The 21,329-nt window shown below is 40.0% G+C and overlaps 1 protein-coding gene across 4 annotated transcripts; it reads left to right on the top strand.

The window, feature by feature from the left end:
* Window positions 1-1,031: 1,031 nt before the first annotated feature.
* On the top strand, window positions 1,032-20,279 carry LOC146525540 (SUN domain-containing protein 3-like). Of its 4 annotated transcripts, XM_085159172.1 has the most exons (9): window positions 1,032-1,103; window positions 1,770-1,860; window positions 1,983-2,185; window positions 2,290-2,348; window positions 2,481-2,592; window positions 2,677-2,801; window positions 2,915-3,088; window positions 3,188-3,277; window positions 3,466-4,334. In XM_085159172.1, exons 2-9 carry the CDS (start codon window positions 1,772-1,774, stop codon window positions 3,574-3,576), a joined length of 963 nt encoding a protein of 320 aa, XP_085015298.1. In that variant the 5' UTR covers window positions 1,032-1,103; window positions 1,770-1,771; the 3' UTR covers window positions 3,577-4,334. The 4 variants fall into 4 exon arrangements, with proteins under 4 accessions (XP_085015298.1, XP_085015289.1, XP_085015306.1 ...); XM_085159163.1 differs by lacking the exons at window positions 1,032-1,103; window positions 3,466-4,334 and adding an exon at window positions 16,364-20,279 and having other exon boundaries at window positions 1,698-1,860; XM_085159180.1 differs by lacking the exon at window positions 1,032-1,103 and having other exon boundaries at window positions 1,698-1,860; window positions 2,457-2,592.
* The last annotated feature ends 1,050 nt before the right edge of the window (window positions 20,280-21,329 follow it).

Below are 21,329 nucleotides of genomic sequence, written 5' to 3' on the forward strand. Positions count from 1 at the left end.
CATTTACATCGCCACGCATTTCTGTGCAATATAATTATTTCTCAGTCTTAATAATGAGGCAATTAATTTAATTAGCTTCAATATGCGCTGGCTGACGTCTGGGCAGCATGAGTACGAGCATTTTTTTTTTTTTTTGCCGATGCCCGTAATGTCGCCCATATCTAAAACCGCTACTGTATACAGTTAACAGTTGGTTTAAATAATAATAATGGATTGCATTTATATAGCGCTATTCAAGACCCTCAAAGCACTTTAATATTCCACTATTCATTCACTCTCACATTCACACACTGGTGGAGGCAAGCTACAGTTGTAGCCACAGCTGCCCTGGGGCAGACTGACAGAGGCGAGGCTGCCATATCGCACCATCGGCCCCTCTGGCCATCACCAGTACGTGGTAGGTGAAGTGTCTTGCCCAAAGACACAACGACCGAGACTGTCGGAGCCGGGGCTCGAACCGGCAACCTTTGGATCGATCGCTTCCCAGCTCATCCGACCCGGATCCGCATTGGATCCGCTGTTGATTATAAGCTAGAATGATGCCCGCTAATGTTTGGCTCGAGTGTCCTAAAATCACACTTTCACTCTGAGAAACAGTTTCATTACACTTTTATACCGTATTTAAATGACCGTGGTCTTCCCTTATTCTCATATACGTCACAATTTTCTCACAGCAAAATCAAACAAATTAGTGACAGTGAATATGGAAAAGTTTTCTTCATTCACTGCAACACACCTTTGCACATGGGCTCGTGAGCGCATGTGTTGTGCTACATGAATTTGGACAATATGATGCGGTGTTTATAAAGGGACTGAGAAGAAAAGGTATTTAATTAAGAGCAAATTTCATTAAGAAAAAAAACTGAACTACACTCACACCTTTGCGCGTGCGCACACGAAGTGCTGCTCTTATGGAACGCGCGTGCGTCATATTCGATTTGCGCATGTATCTGTTTGTAACGTCACTGAAAAAGCTGCGGTTTGAAATTTTTCTTCTGCACCTAAATTGTCTGGTTCAGATGAGTTCAGTGAGAGGCGCTAAACGTCCAAATTTAAAAGCACACTTAGTGATTTAGTTTCTTCAACTTTCGTTTTAAGTGAAGGTAAGTGCAATCTTTAGACTAAAAATCGACATGTTTTATCTTCACATCTTACATTTAATATATGTGTTTCAAATCTGAACATTTTAAAAATGATATCCAGTTGATTATGTCAGAAAAGCACTTTTTAGTGCATTCTACTGTAAAGGTGATTTTACTGCTTACCTGTTAGACGCAGCTTGTCTGATAAATATTGATTTCCTTTTGTATATTAACTATAAAAACAAAGAGTTTTTAATTCTTAAAACCTTTTGACAGGATTTTGGGCCAAATTCATTTAGTTGCTTTGAGTCTTTACCGCTGTGGTGATTTCCTCTTTTTCTGAATTTTAAAAACTACATTGTGAACAAACAAACTGACATTTGAAAGAGATTTTCTGCAAGAAAAGCAAGAAAATGTTGTGATCTGTTGCTATGATATGAATCATAACAATATGACGCTATGTTTTTGAAGACACTGGCAAAATAAAGTTCTTTATTAAGAGCGGATTTCATAAATGGGTGTGATTCAAATATTATTCTGTTCATTAAAAACAAAACAAGCGTGAAGTTTCTATATAAGACAATCTACACTGATTTGTACAGGAAACATGCTCAAATCATAGTTATGAAGTCTGATAAGCATATGTTAGAGACTCACTTAACCCCATGTTTCCCTTTCATTTTACAGCCATGTTGAGAAGAAGCCAAAGACTTCAGTCTAACGGCTATTACGGCAGCCAAGGAGAGCCGTTAATCTCCTACAAGGAGACTTTATACAGGTTAGTGCTGGTCTACATGTTCTTTGTTGTCATCCACTGACATAGATGCATGTTTTGTAATCATAATCCATTTGTTCTTCCATGTACATTTTTTCTTACATGATTTTGTTTTTTCTGTGCAGAGTTTTCAAAAGGCGACGGCCCCGTCCCCGTCCAGTCCCTGACAATATTGACAGAGACACAGTTGAATACAACACTGTGGACTGTGACACTGTGGACTACAATAACAATGATTTTGTTGACTACAGCAGTGGCAGCAGCAGAGGTCATTTTAGAGCCATCAAGGCATTGGGACTTTTGGTCCTCATGCTGGCCTTGTGTTTTGGTAAATGATCTCCTTCCACAAACAATTACAGTCTTTCTAGTACTATGTGCTTTTCTTCTGGATTAAGCTTCTCGTCTTATTCTGTGTTTCTCTTCATCCACCAGGATTGATTTTCAGTATTGGAGGGCAGAAAATGGACTTTTCCACCCCGTTCATGAGTGAGGTATGAAAAACATATGAGGCTCATAATATATTCCCTGAAGATTAATCAGATAATAACAGTTTATTATTATATATATATTATAACATGAATGGTTCTTCTCAATTGCATTACTTAATGAATGGACATAAACAGGTGGAAAGGAAGGTACAAGAGCTGCAAAGGGAGTTAATGGACTTAGGAAAAAGAATTGACTTCCTTCTTCCAGTTGGGGACAGGATGCCCAACTTTGCTCTGGAGGAACTGGGTAAGACATGAAATCGGATCAGAATTCACGTAAGAATTTCTTTGTTGTTGTTTTGCGATTCCTTTCTCACTCCTGTGTCTACAGGAGCAAAGATTGTTAAAGAACAGTCTTCAGCATCCTACCTTTCAGAAAAGACTGGATTGAAGCTGTGGGGGCTTACATTGATACCCGCAAAACCACCCTGTGTAAGCCCAAGAGTCGTTATTCAGGTATAATCTACTTTCACAAAAAAACAAGATACTATCTCACACATCTGCATGATTTAATAGTCAAGCACTAGCGGTCCAAACTGAACTCTGTTTTTGTTTCTTTTTCTCTGTAGGGTCGAGCACCCATGGTCCCAGGAGTGTGTTGGAGTTTTGCGGGCTCCCAGGGACATTTAACAATTAAGCTGCCACACAGCATCGCCATCAGTCATGTGACACTGGGTCACATTTCTAAGATGGTGTCACCATCTGGAAAGGTCTCCAGTGCTCCCAGGATGTTTTCAGTGTTTGTAAGTCACAGATTTCCACTGCACCACTGTTTAACTGTTGCATTTTACATATGTGTATATAGAGAACAACTTTATCTGTATTTATTTCTGTCTTTTCAGGGAAAGAGAGCATTAGACGACAGTGGTGTCCACCTGGGAACATTCGTCTATGATGAAAATGGAGATCCATTCCAAACATTCAGGATACCCGTGAGTACACTGTGCCATTAGACACATGCACATAGACTTTTCTATCCGGAGTACTTAGAGGTTAGCTCCCCTTGCTATCTGTATATCCTTCCTCATAATAATCACAGTATTCCTAAATTTACCATCCTTTCAAGAGTCAAGAAAACTATTATGAAACTAACCCATCTTGTTTTTGTTTTGTCTCTCAGGACGACAAAATAGACGTCATCCGCTCCATTACGCTGCATGTGTTGAACAACTGGGGCAATCGTGAGTATTCCTGTTTGTACAAGTTCCGAGTTCATGGAAAGCTGGCATAACTAGCTTCCCATGAACTCCATCTATAAAAGAAAAGAGAGGAAAAATGTGAAAGTGAATCAGACTGCAACACATATTTAAATAATTGTATTTGAAAAAAATTGTCAATTTAACCCATGTTTTTTTTCCAGCGAACGTCCATCCCACCAGGTAAGACATGTCTGATTAAGATGTTTGCAGTCTGATTCACCTCACCCCCAACCAGCCGTGGCAGAGGGCTTGCCCCTCCCTGAGCCTGGCTCTGCCAGAGGTTTCTTCCTGTTAAAAGGGAGTTTTTCCTCTCCACTGTTGCCAAGTGCTTGCTCAAAGGGGATCATCTGATTGTTGGGGTTTTTCTTCTCTTATATTGTAGGGTTTTTACTCTACATATACAGTGCTTAACAAATTTATTACATCACCTGTCATAGATATAAGAACACCCCAAATTTCTTAAACCTGTAATTCTTACATTAGGTGATGTTCGACTAACTTTGTTAAGCACTGTGTTATTGTGAATTGGCCCTCAATTGGAACTCATTTGGACTGAATTAAATTTCTTGTAAAACATAAAAACTCTCTAAATTGTCTCCACTGGAAATTTAGATATTTTTAAAACAACAAGAATAAAATTTTAAGAAAATATTTTTCATGTCTTTTGGTATTCTTAATTGTCAGAGTATATTAAACAAGCGTGATAACACTATGGCCAGAGGATTTCAATTTTGAAAATGAACATTTAAACTCCCAAAAGTAAAGAAAGTAAAGTCCATGTTGCATGTGCTGTGATATGAGAAGCCTTCACTGTGATGCAGGCTTTGAGGTTTAGTGAGGTAACTTCAGGTTTAACCATGTGTTTGTAGTTGGGACACCAGATAGACCAGGGGTCGGCAACCTGCGGCTCTTTAGTCCTTTTAGTGCGGCTCCGTGTGGCTTGGGAAAATAATTTTTTTTAAAGTAATTAGCTGAAGTGTATTTTATTTATGTTAGTTAATTTTTAAACTTGTAGTTCTAAATTGGAAGATTATTGTGATATTGAAATACAAACATAAAATTATATTCTATTATTTTTTGATCGCTCAAAATAAGCGTCACACTCGCACAAGCCGGTGTACCCGCCGAAACGCCGTGCATTTATCGAGACTTTCGACCCCAGGTAGGCCAATTATGGATCTTCGGATCCACATTATGTCAGCAGCTGTTCTCCACCGTGAACTATGTTAAAAACAAACACCGCTCGCGCCTCACAGATGACAGCTTACAGTCCTGTGTAAAGATGAAAGTGACTTCGTACAGCCCCGAGTTGCAGACGCTGTGCGCAGAGGTTGAGGAGCAGAAGTCCCATTGTAAACATACCACGGCAGACTCGACGATGTTTCCATGAAAAAGCTTTTCAGCATCTCTTTATTGACTACTTTTCACACAAAGTTGCTGTACAGCTGGCTGTAGCTTTTCAGCTCACAGCCCGACATACACCAACAACAACACAACAGCACAGATAGCACAGACGTTAAGGCGGTGAGGCGTGATTGCGGGTGCCGCTCAGGTGCGTCCGCCTCCCCTGCAGCGGCGCTGCAGACCATGCCCCGCCACACACATTAACCAGGTAAAATACATATTTAGGTACAATTTTACAAATATCTGTTTTTCAATTTTTAGCAGCATAGTGCTGTTTTTCCAATTATTTTTGTAAAAGTCAGGTCAAGGCTCCAAAAGCCCAAAGGCGATATAAGGGTGGCGACTCACAACAGTTTTTGTTTGCTACATGGATCATTTTAGTTCAGCTGGGTTCTTTCCTTTTGTTATATTTCTTTAAGAGTTCAAAATGTGTTAATTACATAAATAAAATAAAAAAAAATTTTAAATAAAATTTTTATTTTATTTAAATAAAATTACAATTTTAATTATGTCATGATAGAGAAATATAGAGAAAATGTAATTTTCTCTATAGCAGTTCATGGATTTCATAAGCAACACACCTTAGTTGTTCACACAAAGCATAAAGGTAAAAAAACAATATATAGACTGTTATCTTCATTTTAGATGTCAAAAAGTATTTGTGGCTCCCAGTCCAAAGGGCTCTTTGGGTGTTCAAGCTTGCTGACCCCTGAGATAGACCATTAAGCATATTGCATCTTGTTTTTTAACTTCATCAATTAGCAGATTTTACTGGAAATTTTTTATTTGATAACCCCAAATTTGGACTTATTGATAACAGAAACAAGCTTCTACACTCATTTTATTTAGTTCTGTTAATTTCAAAACAAAGCTTCTTTTCCTTTTTCTTCACTAATGGTGTCACCTCCTGTAAGTTGTCATGACTTTTGAGTCATGATATGTATAAATTCTAAATGAGTGAAAGTCAGGGACTGGGCCAGATCGGACGGTCTGAGGCAGCTTTGTTCTGGTCTCCACCTCTGTGTGGAGTTGCTTCCTTGAGCTCATCCACTCACATCTGCAGGTAGTGTGAAATCAAGAGGCTGTGCATTTAGGAGCTGTGGTGCTAGATCTCCACCAGTTTGTATTTCTGCCATGGTAGTAAATGGGCTCTGTCTCTTGTCCTCGTTTCTCTGCGTTTACTCTTTAGTAACTTTTGTATATCATCTTCTCTGTAGAACTCAGTGATTCCTGAGATTAGGGACAAAACAGGTTTTAATTTTCTAAAATATATTTTTTGATTTTTCAAAAACATATTTACATATAATTGTAACACAAAGTTTTGGCTGTCTCACCATGGTTTGGTACAATCTCCCAGGTGTAACATTTTTTAATAATTTATGTTTTTGCTGGAGAAGTGCAAGGTTTTTGTCAACACCGTCAGACACAAAGAAATGCAAAAATATATATTTTAAATTAAGTTGTTTCAGCTATTTTGAATACTAGCAGCTTCTCTATTTTATTGTTTATGCACATATGTTTTCAAAGTAATTATACCACATTTAAAAGTAAGATTGTTTTGGCTTTTTATTATTAGAGTTACAGTCATACATATTTTCAGAAGCTTGTATTTAATCTGTATAAGAAACAGTCATATTAAGCAGCATGCAAATTACACATTTATTGAGAAAATTACATATTTTTATTGGAAGATCATGAGGGAGGAAACTATATGGTTCTCCAAAAGAGAAAAATAAACAAAAACTCCATATTATGGAGTTGACAAGGTGCTGACGGTGGTGACACAAATCTGACAGTGGTGGCACACTAGTAGAAAACAAGATATTATTTCTTTCAAAATGACCATTAAACATTAGCAACCTTTGTAATATCACAAGACACATCATAACAATTCTGCTTTTGCACATGTCAAGTTCTACATTTACACAGCAAGTAGCTGCCTACTACTCCTTGATTCCTAAAGTTCTCTGTGGTTGTGTGTTTAGACCCTGCTGGACTTTCTCTCCTTTTGATTCTCTGTGCTTGTTTCCAAAACCTTCCCTTCTGACTTTTTTCTCTTCCTTTCAGATCACTGGTGTTCTTTATTTTTCCCTCTTTCACTCTATTTCTCCATCTTTCGCTTTCCTTTATGAGAAACTCTTTCTTCAACTCAGGCTGGCTGTTAATTTTTTCTCTCTTTCTTTTTTGATCATCCCTGTTTCTTCTCTTTTGTTCCTCTACTGACAGGTTCCCCTTTGCTATTCTAGTCTGAAATGTACAATTTTGTAATTACAATAATTTTTCTGAACCTTGTGCTTTTTCACAGATTAAGGATGAATATTCACAACACAATTATGCATTAAGCAATAGAAATGCTATCCAGCCATTAAGTTTGATGTCATTAGCCATTTCCAGGTCCAAACCCCGCTGCAGATCCCAAAGTCAAAGGAACTCTGCGGCATCACTGAGAGTTACAAATTGTCTAAATTCTTTCATCTTTAATAAAATGATCAGTGTGTGGCTCCACCAGGTGTAACATCCAGGCATCCATGAAAACAGAATATATGAAATTTAACAGAGTTAGAAATTAGATTGCTTGTTTCCACCTGAACATGATATACCAGCTTTGCTGGTAATCATTTATTTAATAAAATGATCAGTGTGTGGCTCCACCAGGTGTAACATCCAGGCATCCATGAAAACAGAATATATGAAATTTAACAGAGTTAGAAGTTAGATTGCTTGTTTCCACCTGAACATGATATACCAGCTTTGCTACCACTTCCAACATAAATGGAGACAAAACTAAACAGCAGTGACTATTGTCAGGTTACTGAAGTTGGGCTAGCTGGTATATAGTGATGTGCTATGTGATCGCTAGCGACACAGCTGTGTTAGCATAATATAAACACAGTGAAGCTGGAGGATGAATGCTAACTTTTTTCCACTTGATAAAAGTTAACGTGAGGGTTCCTGATGGTTAGGCTGACAGTGATCACTAGCTGCTTTTAGGAGCTTGTTCAGATGTAATAGAACAAGATAAAAAGCATTAAAACATTTTAACAGCACAACAGGCTTAATAAACACAGAGTAGTTTGGGCCTGGAAGCGGGATTCATACATCATCACTTAAAGAACAGCTCTCGGGGCACAGCTAGCTCAGTAGATGCCACATGATCGAAAGGTTGGGCGTTCAAATCCAACGAACAGAGGCTATCCTGGATTGGTAGCTGCCCACTGCATCACTGAGTGAATGGGTTAAATGCAGAGGACTAAGCATTTTCCTACAGGATTAATAATGTATACATAAACAATGAGATTCAAGATAAGGCAAATTTGATAATATTTGACACATCTGTGAAGCAGAAATATCAGTAAAATACACAAGAGGTAATATGACTGAAATATTAGTAAAAAATAACTTAATATAAATGGTGAATAGAACACTTTTGTGACATTTGTCAACACTATTAGAAAAAGGGTCAACACCGTCAGACAAAAATCCTGATGGTGTTGACATCTGATGGTGTTGACAAAATACCCTACTTTCTCTCATAACACATGTTTTTCTGATAGAAGCCATCTTGTTTTTCATCATTTGCTTATGGCCTCTACAATCTACCTAAATGAGGCTGTTTTTACAAAAAAAAATAAAAAAAATAAAATCTTGGATTACATCGACTTTGGTGTTGACGCACTATGGTTGTGACACAGAGTTTTATCAGAAAGGTGTGCAATAAATGAAATAAAAACAAACAAATAATCACAGCAGTGACCTCATGGCATGTGTATCAAACAGGAAGTGGTAAAGGGGTCCTCAGAGTGTAAGCTACCCACAATAATTCCTGATTTTTTTGTACTTTTGAAAAAATCTGACGGTGTTGACAAAAACTCTGGACACTATTTTAATCACTTAAAAATATTTAAAAATAAATTTTCAATTGCATATTTTGATATTATATAAGGTATTGACTTAAATACTTAGTGACGAGAGCCATGATGTTTAATTTTACATTACTTTTAATTTTTTTTCTGTATTTTGATATTATCACACCTGCTTCTAGACAATGGATTTTTAAGGTACTGGTAATGTATTGTACCATTTAAAATAAATATATATTTATAAAAAAGGCAAAATCATAGTTTTGTTGTATAAACATTGCCTTGGTTTGTCTGTTAGGCAGTTGGGGTAACACTTGTATGCATATTTTTAACCACAAAATTGGGTTTTATCTGCCGGACATGTTTTGTCCCTTATCTCAAGAATCACTGGAACTACACATCTGCGACTATATAACTCATCTGGAAATCTTACCTCTCCCGTCTCGAGGAATTTCCAGTTATCAGCAGGTTTTTGCCATTCTGCTTGCAGCTACGCCAGGGGTGTCCAACTCCAGGCCTCGAGGGCCGGTGTACTGCAGGTTTTAGATCTCAACCTGGGTCAAGACACCTGAACGAAATGATTAGTTCATTACCAGGCCTCTGGAAAACTTCAAGACATGTTGAGGAGGTCATTTAGCCATTTAAATCAGCTGTGCTGGATCAGGGACACATCTCAAACCTGCAGGACACCGGCCCTCAAGGCCTGGAGTTGGACACTCATGAGCTACGCCATGCCTCTCCAAAAAGCCCCCAAATCACTGAAGACTCAGCTCCTCCCCCTCTACGACCCTGCCACACACTTGGTTTGAAACCCGGCCAGCCCACTGATAACCACCCTTGCCATCATCACCCAGTGCATGCCAAGTAAGGCAAAGCAGAACAGTTATCCAAGCAGCCATTCTCCATCTTCTCACCTACGAGTACTATCTTATATGATACCTGATATAGCTCATAGTTTCTGCCCACCCAGCTCCCCCTCTTCCCAGCAGCACTTTGAAAACAAATACTGAAAATACGAATCCCACCATCTGGCTCTGTTTTTGGGGCTCAGTAACAGTCGAATCATGGCACTGAAAATTCTTTTTTAATGGTATCCGTCATATTCTCTAGGAAGTGGTTGGAGAGCTCAACCTCACAGCTGTGTAAACTTTCATGTGCTCTTCTACTAAAAACACTTAAAGTGCTTTACACAACTTGCCTCATTCACCCAGAAGATCCATTAGAGCTGATTGAGGAGCATCAGGGTGCAGAAGTAAGCTTGAGAGAAGGTGAGAAGGAGAAAAGACACAACCAACATGAGCACAAGGACAAACTAGGGTCACACACAACTTTATACAAGTAAAGACACACATACATGTACAGTAGTGCAAAGAATATTATGTAAAGCCGCTCAACAATAGTGGAAAGAATACCAATAAAGTGTATCAATATGAGTCAAAGTATGCGTCTGCAGTTCAGCATCAACAAATGAAGTTAACAGGAGTTCATGTGACTAGTTCACATGACATAGAAATCAGCTTTTAAACAGAGTGCAGTTATGGGTTTCTTCAAATATGAACTAGGTGACAATAAATGTCACCCACAGATCCACCAATTAAACTGTAAACAAGACATGATCAGTGTTAATTGTTCACTGTTTGAAAGAAAATAAAGTCCTTGTTATAACATGTCAGTGACACAGATGTTTTTGAAGCTGTTGTTAAAGTTGTTTACACCAACGTTTAAATCTAATACAACAGGAAGGAAGAACAAAAATGGTCACAACTATTACTAACAGTGTGACTCACAGTAGTAATTGCTTCATTCAGTCTGCCACAACAGAGCACTCTACCTGAAAAAAGGACAGCAGGTGTGTTTTTGTAACTTTTTTTTAAATAAAAAAAACTTAAATGAAATTAAACATGAATTGTTTTTGAAGTTTTTTAAAAAAAAAAAATCCATGTTATGCAAAAACATGCAGGCAGAAAATGCATTACTTCAAAAATCAATGAGGAGAGAAACAGAGGCCCAGACTTCTGAATCAAAACAACAACACATGCAGATGTTTGACATCAACGCCAACTACAGAAGTGACTTAACAGCAGTGAATCTTTGCACTCTGATGTAGTAAATAACCGGATGCTTGGATGCGATCACTAATCTTACCACACATTTACAGATGATTAAATACACAACTTCCTAACCACAGAAATCTGTGTGAGGTGGCATACATAAGATAGTGGCTTCAGTCTTTCCTACTTGCTGTTTTTGTTACAGTGAAGCAGACACAGGGATGATGCCATTGTTGTTTTGTCATAGATGATGTGAAGGTAATCATTTTCATCAAGGCCTCATTCTTAGAAGAGATTACAAATGGTAAAGATGAATTACACTGGACTCACTGTTTCTTATACAAAGTAATTTTGATTATTAATTACATTATTGGTTAACAACTGACTGAAAATCAGTATCAGATAATTAAAGGTATTTACAGGTTTATCTGACTTTTATACATCACAACACAGCTTCAGCCAAAGTGCCCACTAGAGGGCACACTTGTTCAAAAGTTTACTATTTAATATTCTAAATCACAAAACTAATGAGTCATAATTCTGGTTTGTTTTTGTCAGATGTCAAACAAATCCAGATGCAGCCTGAGAAGGGAACATGAAAGAGCATGTGCATCAATCATCCAGGGATGAGGGAAATCTCAGATGGTTGATTCTGTTCATCGTTACATTTATCACTGAGGCATAACTTTCAGCATACTGGTTACTTAACAGCCTTTTGGAAATGATTTTCATTGGTTGGTTCGTAAAAATGCTGCAACTTCAGTGGTGTGGAACTGGTTTAGCTTTCGTCCGTCAGATACACTATTTTTAAGCACTATTTTTGGTAGAGCATGCTAGCAGGCCGTCGTTATTACCGTGTTTTTTGGAAAATACGGCACACTTAAAATCAATCCTTTGATTTTTCTGAAAATCGACGGTGCCCCTTATAATCCCGTGTGCCTTATGTATGAATTCTGGTTGTGTTCACTGACCTCGATACAATTTTATGTGGTACACGGTGCTCGAAAATCTGTCAAATGTTTCAGTAGGACTTTGCTAAGCTATGAACCCGCACCGCTTGATGGATTGTCGGAGCATTACGGCTATTGTAGGCAGGAGCCTCGCGGAGGCTGAAAATGGCCGAAACACCCGATGAATCCAAGGTCCACTACTGACGATGTGTCCCAAATTTTAATATGATAACCTAGATCAGATCTCTAATCCCTAAACCTAACCAAGGAAGAAAAAATGACAGATAAGCCTAGGTAAAAGACCGAAAGTTGAGGCACACAACGATGTGTGCTGCTGGGAAAGTTTCTGGGCTACCTTTCCTCATAACAGCCCTCCCTGAAGAGTCTCTCCATTTAAATCAATGCATTATCAGGGACTGTAACATCTAGTCCTTTTTACTGAATCAGCAAACATCATTCCTGTCACAAGGCAGAAGCTGCAATCACCTTTTGCCAAAGTTACATATCTTATATTCATCCGGTTCAAAAGTGTCATTGACATTAAAAAGTGTTTTTAAGAGTGATCTGGCCGAGAGAAGGGCTCTAGACTAACTTTTCTCCATGGGGCGCACCGGCACAAAAGTTAGGTGCACTCAAATTTTTCAACTGCATTGCTTAAAACCGCAGTTTTACATGTGCACGTTTTTTGGGGGGGAAGTTGCAGTCCATACAGACAATATTCATTTCTAAATTATTAACTAACAATCTTGTGCTTAAAGTGCTTTGTCAATATTGTAGAAAATGGTAAACTTAATCATCATCTCGGCCTCCGCTGACGACCTGTTTGCTGTTGCATGCTGCTGAAAGGCAGTGGGGAGAGGGGACACTTAGGTAGTGCATTTATTGCAGCATATAATGTGTTTTCTGGATACACTGTGCTTTTTCAGCATTCAAAGACTGCTGGCACCGTGTCGGAGCACTGGCTATGAATTTCAGACGGATCAGGCCTTAACTTAACAAAAAAGTTATCAATAGTTCTTTTCATCTTTTCTTATTACCCACAGCTACATCCACTTCTGTCAGGCCTAGGCTGCTCACTAGGGCTGGGTATCATCACTGATTTCTATAATCCATTTGATTCCGGTTCTCAAAGTCCCGATTCGATTCAATTTAGCCTCAGACAGTCAGAAAAATTATAATAATATTATAATGGGGTCTTCACTCACCCCGGTTCTGTTAGCCGTCAGGGCTGGGGGGCTGGGAGGGGGTGCTGGCCGTCAGATTGGGGTCTGGGATGCGGGGCCTCCCTGCTACTGCAGATAAGGAGGTGGTCTGCTTGCCTCCACCCCAGAAAGAAGGGTAACATCTCCTGGGTCTAGGTGCGGCTTGCCCCTCTGGGGGCGGGGGTACCTGGACCTGGGATATAGAGTATGTTTGGGGAGTGTGATTGTTTGTGCAGTGTCTATTTGCGTCTGTCTACACGTTGGGTGAGTGCCGAGCATTTGGTTGTGTATATGGGGGTGGGAATGCACGTTTGTGTCTGCGTGCGCCTGTTCGTCTGTGTATATATGTCAGGTTGGGTCTTAGACTCAACCTCTCTGGGTACATCTCAGGCCCTCCAAAGTACGGAGGCCTATCTCCCCTCACCACACTCCCTGCCGGTGGCTGATGCCCTCAGACGTTGTTGTGTTGGTGGTCCTTGTCGACTGGGGCTGGGCACTCATGTATGTACCGGCTCACTCCTGGTGGCCGATTGGCGGGGCCTGGCGCCTGTGGCCCGGCTGGGCCCCTTTCGGGGGGTTGGGGTGCCCTCAGGCCTCTGGGCCTGAAGCTCGGTCCTCTCTGGCACAGCTGGCTGCCGGCAGAGCCCGCGGACACGCCACTGCAACCCCCTCTGGCCTCTGCTCCGTAGCTGCTGGGGGACCTCTCGTTTGGGGCTCTACTCAGCTCTTCTCAGGAGGGTGGCACGGTTCCCCCCCCTTTTGGTGGTCCTCCTCGGGTCCTCGTACTCTGGGGCCTCTGGATATCTGGGGCCTGGATCTCCTCCATACCTGCTTCATGCCCTGGGGGACGGGGCTATGGCTCCCCACACTCCCTAGCAGATCGTTACATGGAGAAACCTTTGGAATACAAGCATGCTGATCGACACAGGTGTGCACAGGTGTACACATGGGTGTTCACAGACCCATTTTGTTTGTTTTTCTTTCTTTCTTCCCCCCTTTCTCACCGTCTCTTCTCCCCTCTGGTTTTCTTTCTCTCCCTCTCTTTCTTTCATTCTTTCTCCCTGTCCTATCCCCCAGTCATGTCTGTCCCGTTTGTAGCAACCGAAAATAAAATAAATACATAATTATAATAAAGGTCAATCAAATGGACCAATATGGCAAGGCCATGATGATCCACTTGGTAAAATAAATCCGCTTGGCATCTTTCTTGGCCTTAAGACAACAATTCTGATGGCTAAAGATCCAAACGGGACACCAAAAAAAAAAAAAAAAAAAAAAAGGAATATTATAATTCTGATCATTTATAAGTACTGATACATGTGCAACTTCATCAGAATTGTGAACATCACAGCAGATGCCTTTTGTGTGAAAGTAACTGAGAATAAAGCACAGAAAAACAAGGAGATTTTTCTGGCCTGGCTTTTTATAGCAGATAACCTTAAAAATATTCTGCAATATTCTGCAATTTTGCATAATTTTAAAAAGTTTAAATCTCTTCAGTATTGAACAGCAGAAATTAGGCTTTCTTGTCCGAGGTCGTTTAAGTGAAAAAAGAAAAAGACAGCGCTGTAAACAACGGTAGACTGGTGGGCAATAAGTGAATGAATAATGCAGAAAACAGAGATTTGAGATGGGGAACTGTTCTTGAAGTACAGAGAGAGAGAAAGCTGTGCATTAGGTGTGATTTTTATCGTGGTGGAAGCAAAACAGCAAAAGTCAGAGGGAATTCATGACGATGTTTATCAAATGTAAAGCGTAGTTTGCTGCTTCTTTTGCTGCTGGCTCGGCAAATTTTGGTTGGAGAGAGACAAAACCTGCAGCTCAGAATCAGCACAAAAAGACGTAAACACAGAGCGGACCCGACGCATCAGAATCGGTGAGCTCCAACAGCGTGTCCGTCTACGGGCCGTCGGGTGAGAAAGCCAGAAAAACAAAGCTGATTCTGATGCGTCGGGTCCGCTCTGTGTTTACGTCTTTGTGTGGAATCCGTGTACCTGCTCTCATTTGCTGTTTGGTGGTTGTTGAAATAGTTTTGTGAGCTTTAATCTGAGAATCTTGTGTTTCTGACAAAACACAGTTATATTTAAAGCTACTCACCTCCCTCTATCCACCTGCACTTTCAACTGGACCACGGCTGAACAGAGAGGTCCCGCCCCTGACTATCTCTGATTGGTTTAGTCCACGACAGGGGCATAATGTGTGTCTGTTGTTGACCACACAGAGAGTTGCATAATTTTTTTTGTTTTTTTTGTTACCCAAACAGTTGGTAGCACCGGTGCAACCAAATATTTTTTTTAGTCGCACCAGTGAAAAATTTGGTCGTATTTGCGACCAAATTGGTTGCACTGTAGAGCCCTGCAAGAGGATAGCAGAAATGGCAACAAATATAACAATAAAGATATTTTAGTTGGCGTAGAAGGACTAATGTGTTTTACCAAAATAAAGAAGACATTGCAGGCTCTTTAACAGATCCGCGAACCGGGTCCGGATCAGAGTCCACTTGCACAGCGAGTCTGGAACTTGATTTGAATCCGGTCGTTTCCCAGATCATCCGACCCAGATCCGCTGTTGATTATAAGCTAGAATGATGCCTGCTAATGTTTGGCTCGAGTGTCCTAACGGCTATTACGGCAGCCAAGGAGAGCCCTTAATCTCCTACAAGGAGACTTTACACAGGTTAGTATTGGTCTACATGTTCTTTGCTGTCATCCACTGACATAGATGCATGTTTTGTAATCATAATCCATTTGTTCTTCCATGTACATTTTTTCTTACATGATTTTGTTTTTTCTGTGCAGAATTTTCAAAAGGCGACGGCCCCGTCCAGTCCCTGACAATAATGACCAAGACACAGTTGAATACAACACTGACGACCGTGACACTGTGGACTACAACACTGATGATTTTGTTGACTACAGTAGTGACAGCAGCAGAGGTCTCTTTAGAGCCATCAAGGCATTGGGCCTTTTGGTCCTCCTGCTGGCCTTGTGGTAGTACTACGTGCTTTTCTTCTGGATTAAGCTTCTCTTCTTATTCTGTGTTTCTCTTCATCCACCAGGATTGATTTTCAGTATTGGAGGGCTGAAAATGGACTTTTCCACCCTGTTCATGAGTGAGGTATAAAAATCATATGAAGCTCATAATATATTCCCTGAAAATTACTCAGATAATGCCGGTTTATTATATATTATTATTAAATAGACTTTTCAATCCAGAGTACTTCAAGATTAGCACCCGCTGCTATCTGTATATCCTCCCTCATAGTAATCACAGTATTCCTAAATTTACCATCCTTTCAAGAGTTAAAAAACTTTTGTCCGACTAACCCATCTTGGTTTTTTTTGTGTCTCAGGATCACAAAGTAGATGTCATCCACTCCGTCACACTGCATGTGTTGAACAACTGGGGCAATTATAATCTGTTGTTGTTGTTGTTGTGAAATAACTGAAATAAAAATTTCAATTCAATTCAAATTCAATCACGAGTATTCTTGTCTGTACAGCTTACGAGTTCATTCTTTATGTATAAAAGAAAAGAGAGGAAAAATGTGAACGTGAATCAGACTCCAAAACATATTTAAATAATTGTATTAGATCCAAAACATCCGGAAGCATAAACACAAATAACCACACACACAGAGACGGGGGAAAGCAGAGAAAACAACAAAACACTACTACACATGGAAAATAAACATATTTATAAGGACCTACCGAGGAGGTAGTAAACAAAATTGAAAATCTCCATAACAGAGTTTTTTGGAGAGTTAGTTATGTTAGCCTAGTTGAGATTATCTATCTGCCGGGTGACTAGCTACAGTGTTGCCAGTACACACAGCAGCACTGCAAGTGTTTGTTAGAATGTTTAGGGTAAGCATTAACTTTCTTTCAATGTACGTGCATGTTGAGGGTCAGTCAGTGAGGTTCAGCTCCGATTGGCAAAGATAAGTGCCATCATATGGCTGCATTGTTGATTTGGGTGGAGAAGAATGTGTATCGCACTGATGTGAAATGTGTATAGAAGAGCGTGAAATTATCCAAAGCAGAAGAAATTACTGCCAAGAGAGTGTCTGACATGACACCATCAACAACACAAGGTCAGTTATTTATTTAAAATTCACTCTTTGTTCTAATTATTCTCTTAATTTTACTTAAAGCATTGAGACACACATGTAGTGTATGTCAAAAAATTTAAAATGTTCTTTAAGTGAAGAGTCCTATATAAATGCTCGATAGTATCTGATCTTAAAATTACTACTTATTAAAAGTATTTTTTGTTTTATTTTATTTCAGCTGGAATCAAAAGACCTGTCACCCAGGAGGACAAAGAATGGGCAGTGGCACCTCTCTCAAAACTTCAGCGTTTTACATTTTGAGTCCAGAAGGCCCTCAGGGAATTTGATATTTACTTTAACACATGGTATAAATTATACATTTATGTAAACTCCTGTAAACTACAGATCATAGTGTTTGCCTCCACTGTCCCCACTTTAATTTTATATGTATTTTGTGTACTCTACACCCGACTTTGTCTACTCTGTGGTCAAGTTTGCTTGGTCCCATTAAAACCTTTAAAATCCTTTTGCTTTAAATCTACCAACAAAGACATTTGATGGAGTGCTAAGGAACCTGCGATTTGCCCAAGCAGAAGACAAGGCTAATTATTTACTGGCATCACTGGCTGTGTCTAAGGAAGAGGAGAAACAGGTCAAGGAAGCAACAGTTGGGCAAATGAAGAATGCATTGAAGTAAGAAAGTGCCTTGAAATTAAGTCTGTTAGGTGTTAAGCAAGAAATTTTAGTTAACTGTGTCTCTTAATTTGTCTTTGTTTATAAAAGTTCAGTATATCACAAGAGGAGAATTGCAGCCAGCAACTTCGGTTTGGTCCTGGGTGCAGTCCAGCGGTGCTCATACCCTCCTTTCTTATTTAAGACTCTGCTTGGCCAGTGCAACCTGACAGAAGGATCTAATGTAAGCTGTTAGTAAATAGGGTCTGTGCTTCTGTAGCTGAGATATAATGTACTGAGTGAGTCACAGTGAACATTCTCAAAAATGCATTGTATATAGTTCATTATTATTATGTGAATTTTTAATTTTTTTTGTAATATTAAAGTTCCACATGTCACTGTTGTAGTGGGGCTTTATTCAATGAGACACCGCATGTAGACTGGGGCCCTGGCCCTGTCTCAATATGCGTACTTGTGCGTACTTGCGTTCTCGTGTACTCGTGATACGTCATCAGTCGGAGACCAAGTACTGTTCCAATTCAAAGTACGCATCAAGCCGAGAACGCAAAAAAGTCCCGGATGTGTTCTCGCTCCGCCCGTTTTATCGAGCATGCATCGGTGGTGACTTGTGTGGATTTGGTACAGCTAAATATCCCAGAATGCATTTCGTCCAAAACTCAAACGCGGCAATGGCAGACGAGTGGGGCTAAAATGTTTAAATATTACTCTTTCTGGGTCACAAAATAAACTTTTAAGTTATTTTCAAGCGAGAATGTAGCTGTGTAAACTTCAAATATCTGCTCGATTTATCAAGATATCATATATTTCCAAACGCGCTCCGACGTTTTCGGAGACGTCTGTGGCCCGCCAGCTCCATAGCAGACAGCGAGGTCGAGGAGTTAGAGCCGGCGAGAACAGCGGACTCCTGGCACATCGTTTTAAACCCCCCCGCAGTCTTTTCGCTACTCAGGTTAAACAAACCCCAGCAGCTGTCTATTGTATTGAGTGTCCACTAAAGCAGCAGTAAAAACTCCGGACGTGTGACATCATCATCAAGTACGCTGGTGTTCCAATTGTACAAATCGTGAGTCCGTGCTCGCGTTCTCAGCAAGTCCGTACTCCCGTGCGGTCTCGGCAAGTCCGGTGTTGCCGAGAACGTGAGTACGTACTCGCGTACTTAGAATTGAGAAAGGGCCCCTTTCTCAATATGCGTACTAGCGTTCTCGTTAGGGCCGGGTATCGTCACTGATTTCTAGAATTGATTCGATTCTGATTCACAAGGTCCTGAATCGATACGATCCACGATTCGATTCGATTCAATTCGATTTGAATCTGGGAAATTTTGCCTCAGACAGTCAGAAATATTATAATTCAGATCAGTACATTTACATATTTTTGTATCTATAAAAAGGAAGCTGACACTTTCCAGACTTTATCAAAGGTGTAAGCATCACAGCACATGCCTTTGTGTCAACGTAGCTGAAGGTAAAACACAGAAAAACATGAAGGTGATTTTCCTGGCCTGGGATTTTATAAAAATATTCTGCAGTACATCAAAAACGAAAAAAAAAACCATTAATCAACTTATGAACGTTACCTCTAAAGTTACAGCGGTTTTATTAGAGACACGGCTAAGTGTTTTGCATTTTGTATAATTTTAAAAAATTTAAATTTGTTCAGAAGCCTATTGAACGGCAGAAATTAGGTTTTCTTTTTGTAAGTAAAAGGAAAAAAAAAACATTGGCCGACAGCACTGTAAACAACGGTAGTCTTGTGCGTAACAAGCAAGCGAATAATGAAGAAAACAGATTTCAGGGATAGACGGGAAACTGTTCTTGAAGTACACTGAGAAAGAGAGAGAGAGATGTGCATGAAGTGTGATTTTATTGTGGTGGAAGCAAAACAGCAAAAGTAAGAGGAAATTCATGACGATGTTTATGTGAAGCTTAGTTTGGATCTTCTTTTGCTGCTGGTTTGGTCAATATTGTTTGGAGAGAGATCAAAGTAACAGCTTTAGAATCAGCACAAAAAGGGCGTGAACACAAAGCGCAGAATCAGCGAGCTGTCGGCTTTCAGCCCCGACCGTGTCCGTGCCGTCGGGTGAGAAAGGCTGATTCTGATCCGCGGGTCAGCGCTTTGTGTTTACGTCTCTGTGCAGATTCCGTGTACCTGCTCTCATTTACTGTTTTAAATGCTTGGTGGTTGTCAAAATTTTGTGATGTTTCACCTGAGATTCTGGAATTTTGTAAAACGTACAGCTTATTGCACCAGCATGCATCTGCTCTTATATAACTATCATTAGTTTACAGCTTGAAGTGTTTAAGGTATGTGCTAACTAAAAATAAAGACAAGATGATAGTTTATTAAATTTTAATGAAATTTGCAGATTGTTTCGATGAAGTTTAATAAACTCCTTGCTATCTAAAATATAACGGGACACCGGAGTATATTCTCGAGCATCTCACACTTCTGATAATCAGTTGTCTGCTTGACGTTTATTCAGCTGTGTAAAAACTATAACTTTAATCTCAGCCAAACCGATTTACTCAGGAACAAATAAAATACTAAAAAAAAATCCAAACAATAACATTTTAAGTTATCTAAGTGACTTATATATGTTTAACCTGAGTAGTGAAAGACGGCAGTGGGTTTGAAAACGATCTGCCAGCTTATCAAGGTTAAATGTGCTGCTGTTATTCAGTCGATGGTTTCCTCTTTCTGGTGCAAAGTGGGCCAAAAACAAACAAGAGAAACGGGAGTCGTGACAGAAAAGCCCATCAGCTGATCATTAAGCAGTTTCATGATTGAAGCAGCAGCAGAAGAGGGAGGGAGAGAGAAGAGGCAGTCGCTCCATATAAGCTTAACGTGGGAATGCTTTACAAACATTCAGAGATGAACTTACACACTTGCTTAACTTCTCTCTGGGATAACTTCCTCTGAGTGTGGTAGCAAGGCTCCAAATACACACAGCCGCTCTATCACGTAAGCACACTGCTCCGAGTGCTAAGGTTATGAGCTGAGTTACGCCATGTTGCAAGTTTTCTGAGGTGCTTTTTTGATATTTAATGGATCGGATTACATTTTTTATTTCTCTGCGATATCCGCTCCGGTAATTTAGGTCAGTATCGGACCGATACCGATACGTAATATCGGATCGGTCCATCTCTAACAGGAACACAGTGGAAAGAAACTATGATCGTGTCCAAATTCATGGGCTGCATCCTCCTGAGGACCCAGCCTTCGCGATCTACGTGGGCTGGGTCCTCAGAAGGTCGGGTAGGCCGGAAGTAAACGGCTGGGGAAATTGGACGGTCCTTCTGATTAGCGTCACTGCTACGGTGTACATTTTAGGACATCGTCAGGTATCAGGAGTTGTCAGGTATCAGTGTAGGAGCCATATGAGTTGTTCCTTTTTTGATTAAGTGGGTTGGTTTAAACGGACTCACTGTATTGGTGCACGGGTGTGGGGGCGTGTCTCATGGGTGTGGTAGATGATAAATGTGGTTGCACTCACCTGTTCACAGCACCTGATGTTGATGAGCAGAAAGGTAGGGTGAGCATGAGGCAGAACTTTCTGTTGACCGCAGCTCGAATT

The sequence above is a fragment of the Neolamprologus multifasciatus genome, chromosome 1, assembly GCF_963576455.1.
Source record: "Neolamprologus multifasciatus chromosome 1, fNeoMul1.2, whole genome shotgun sequence".
Taxonomy (NCBI): Eukaryota; Metazoa; Chordata; class Actinopteri; order Cichliformes; family Cichlidae; genus Neolamprologus; species Neolamprologus multifasciatus.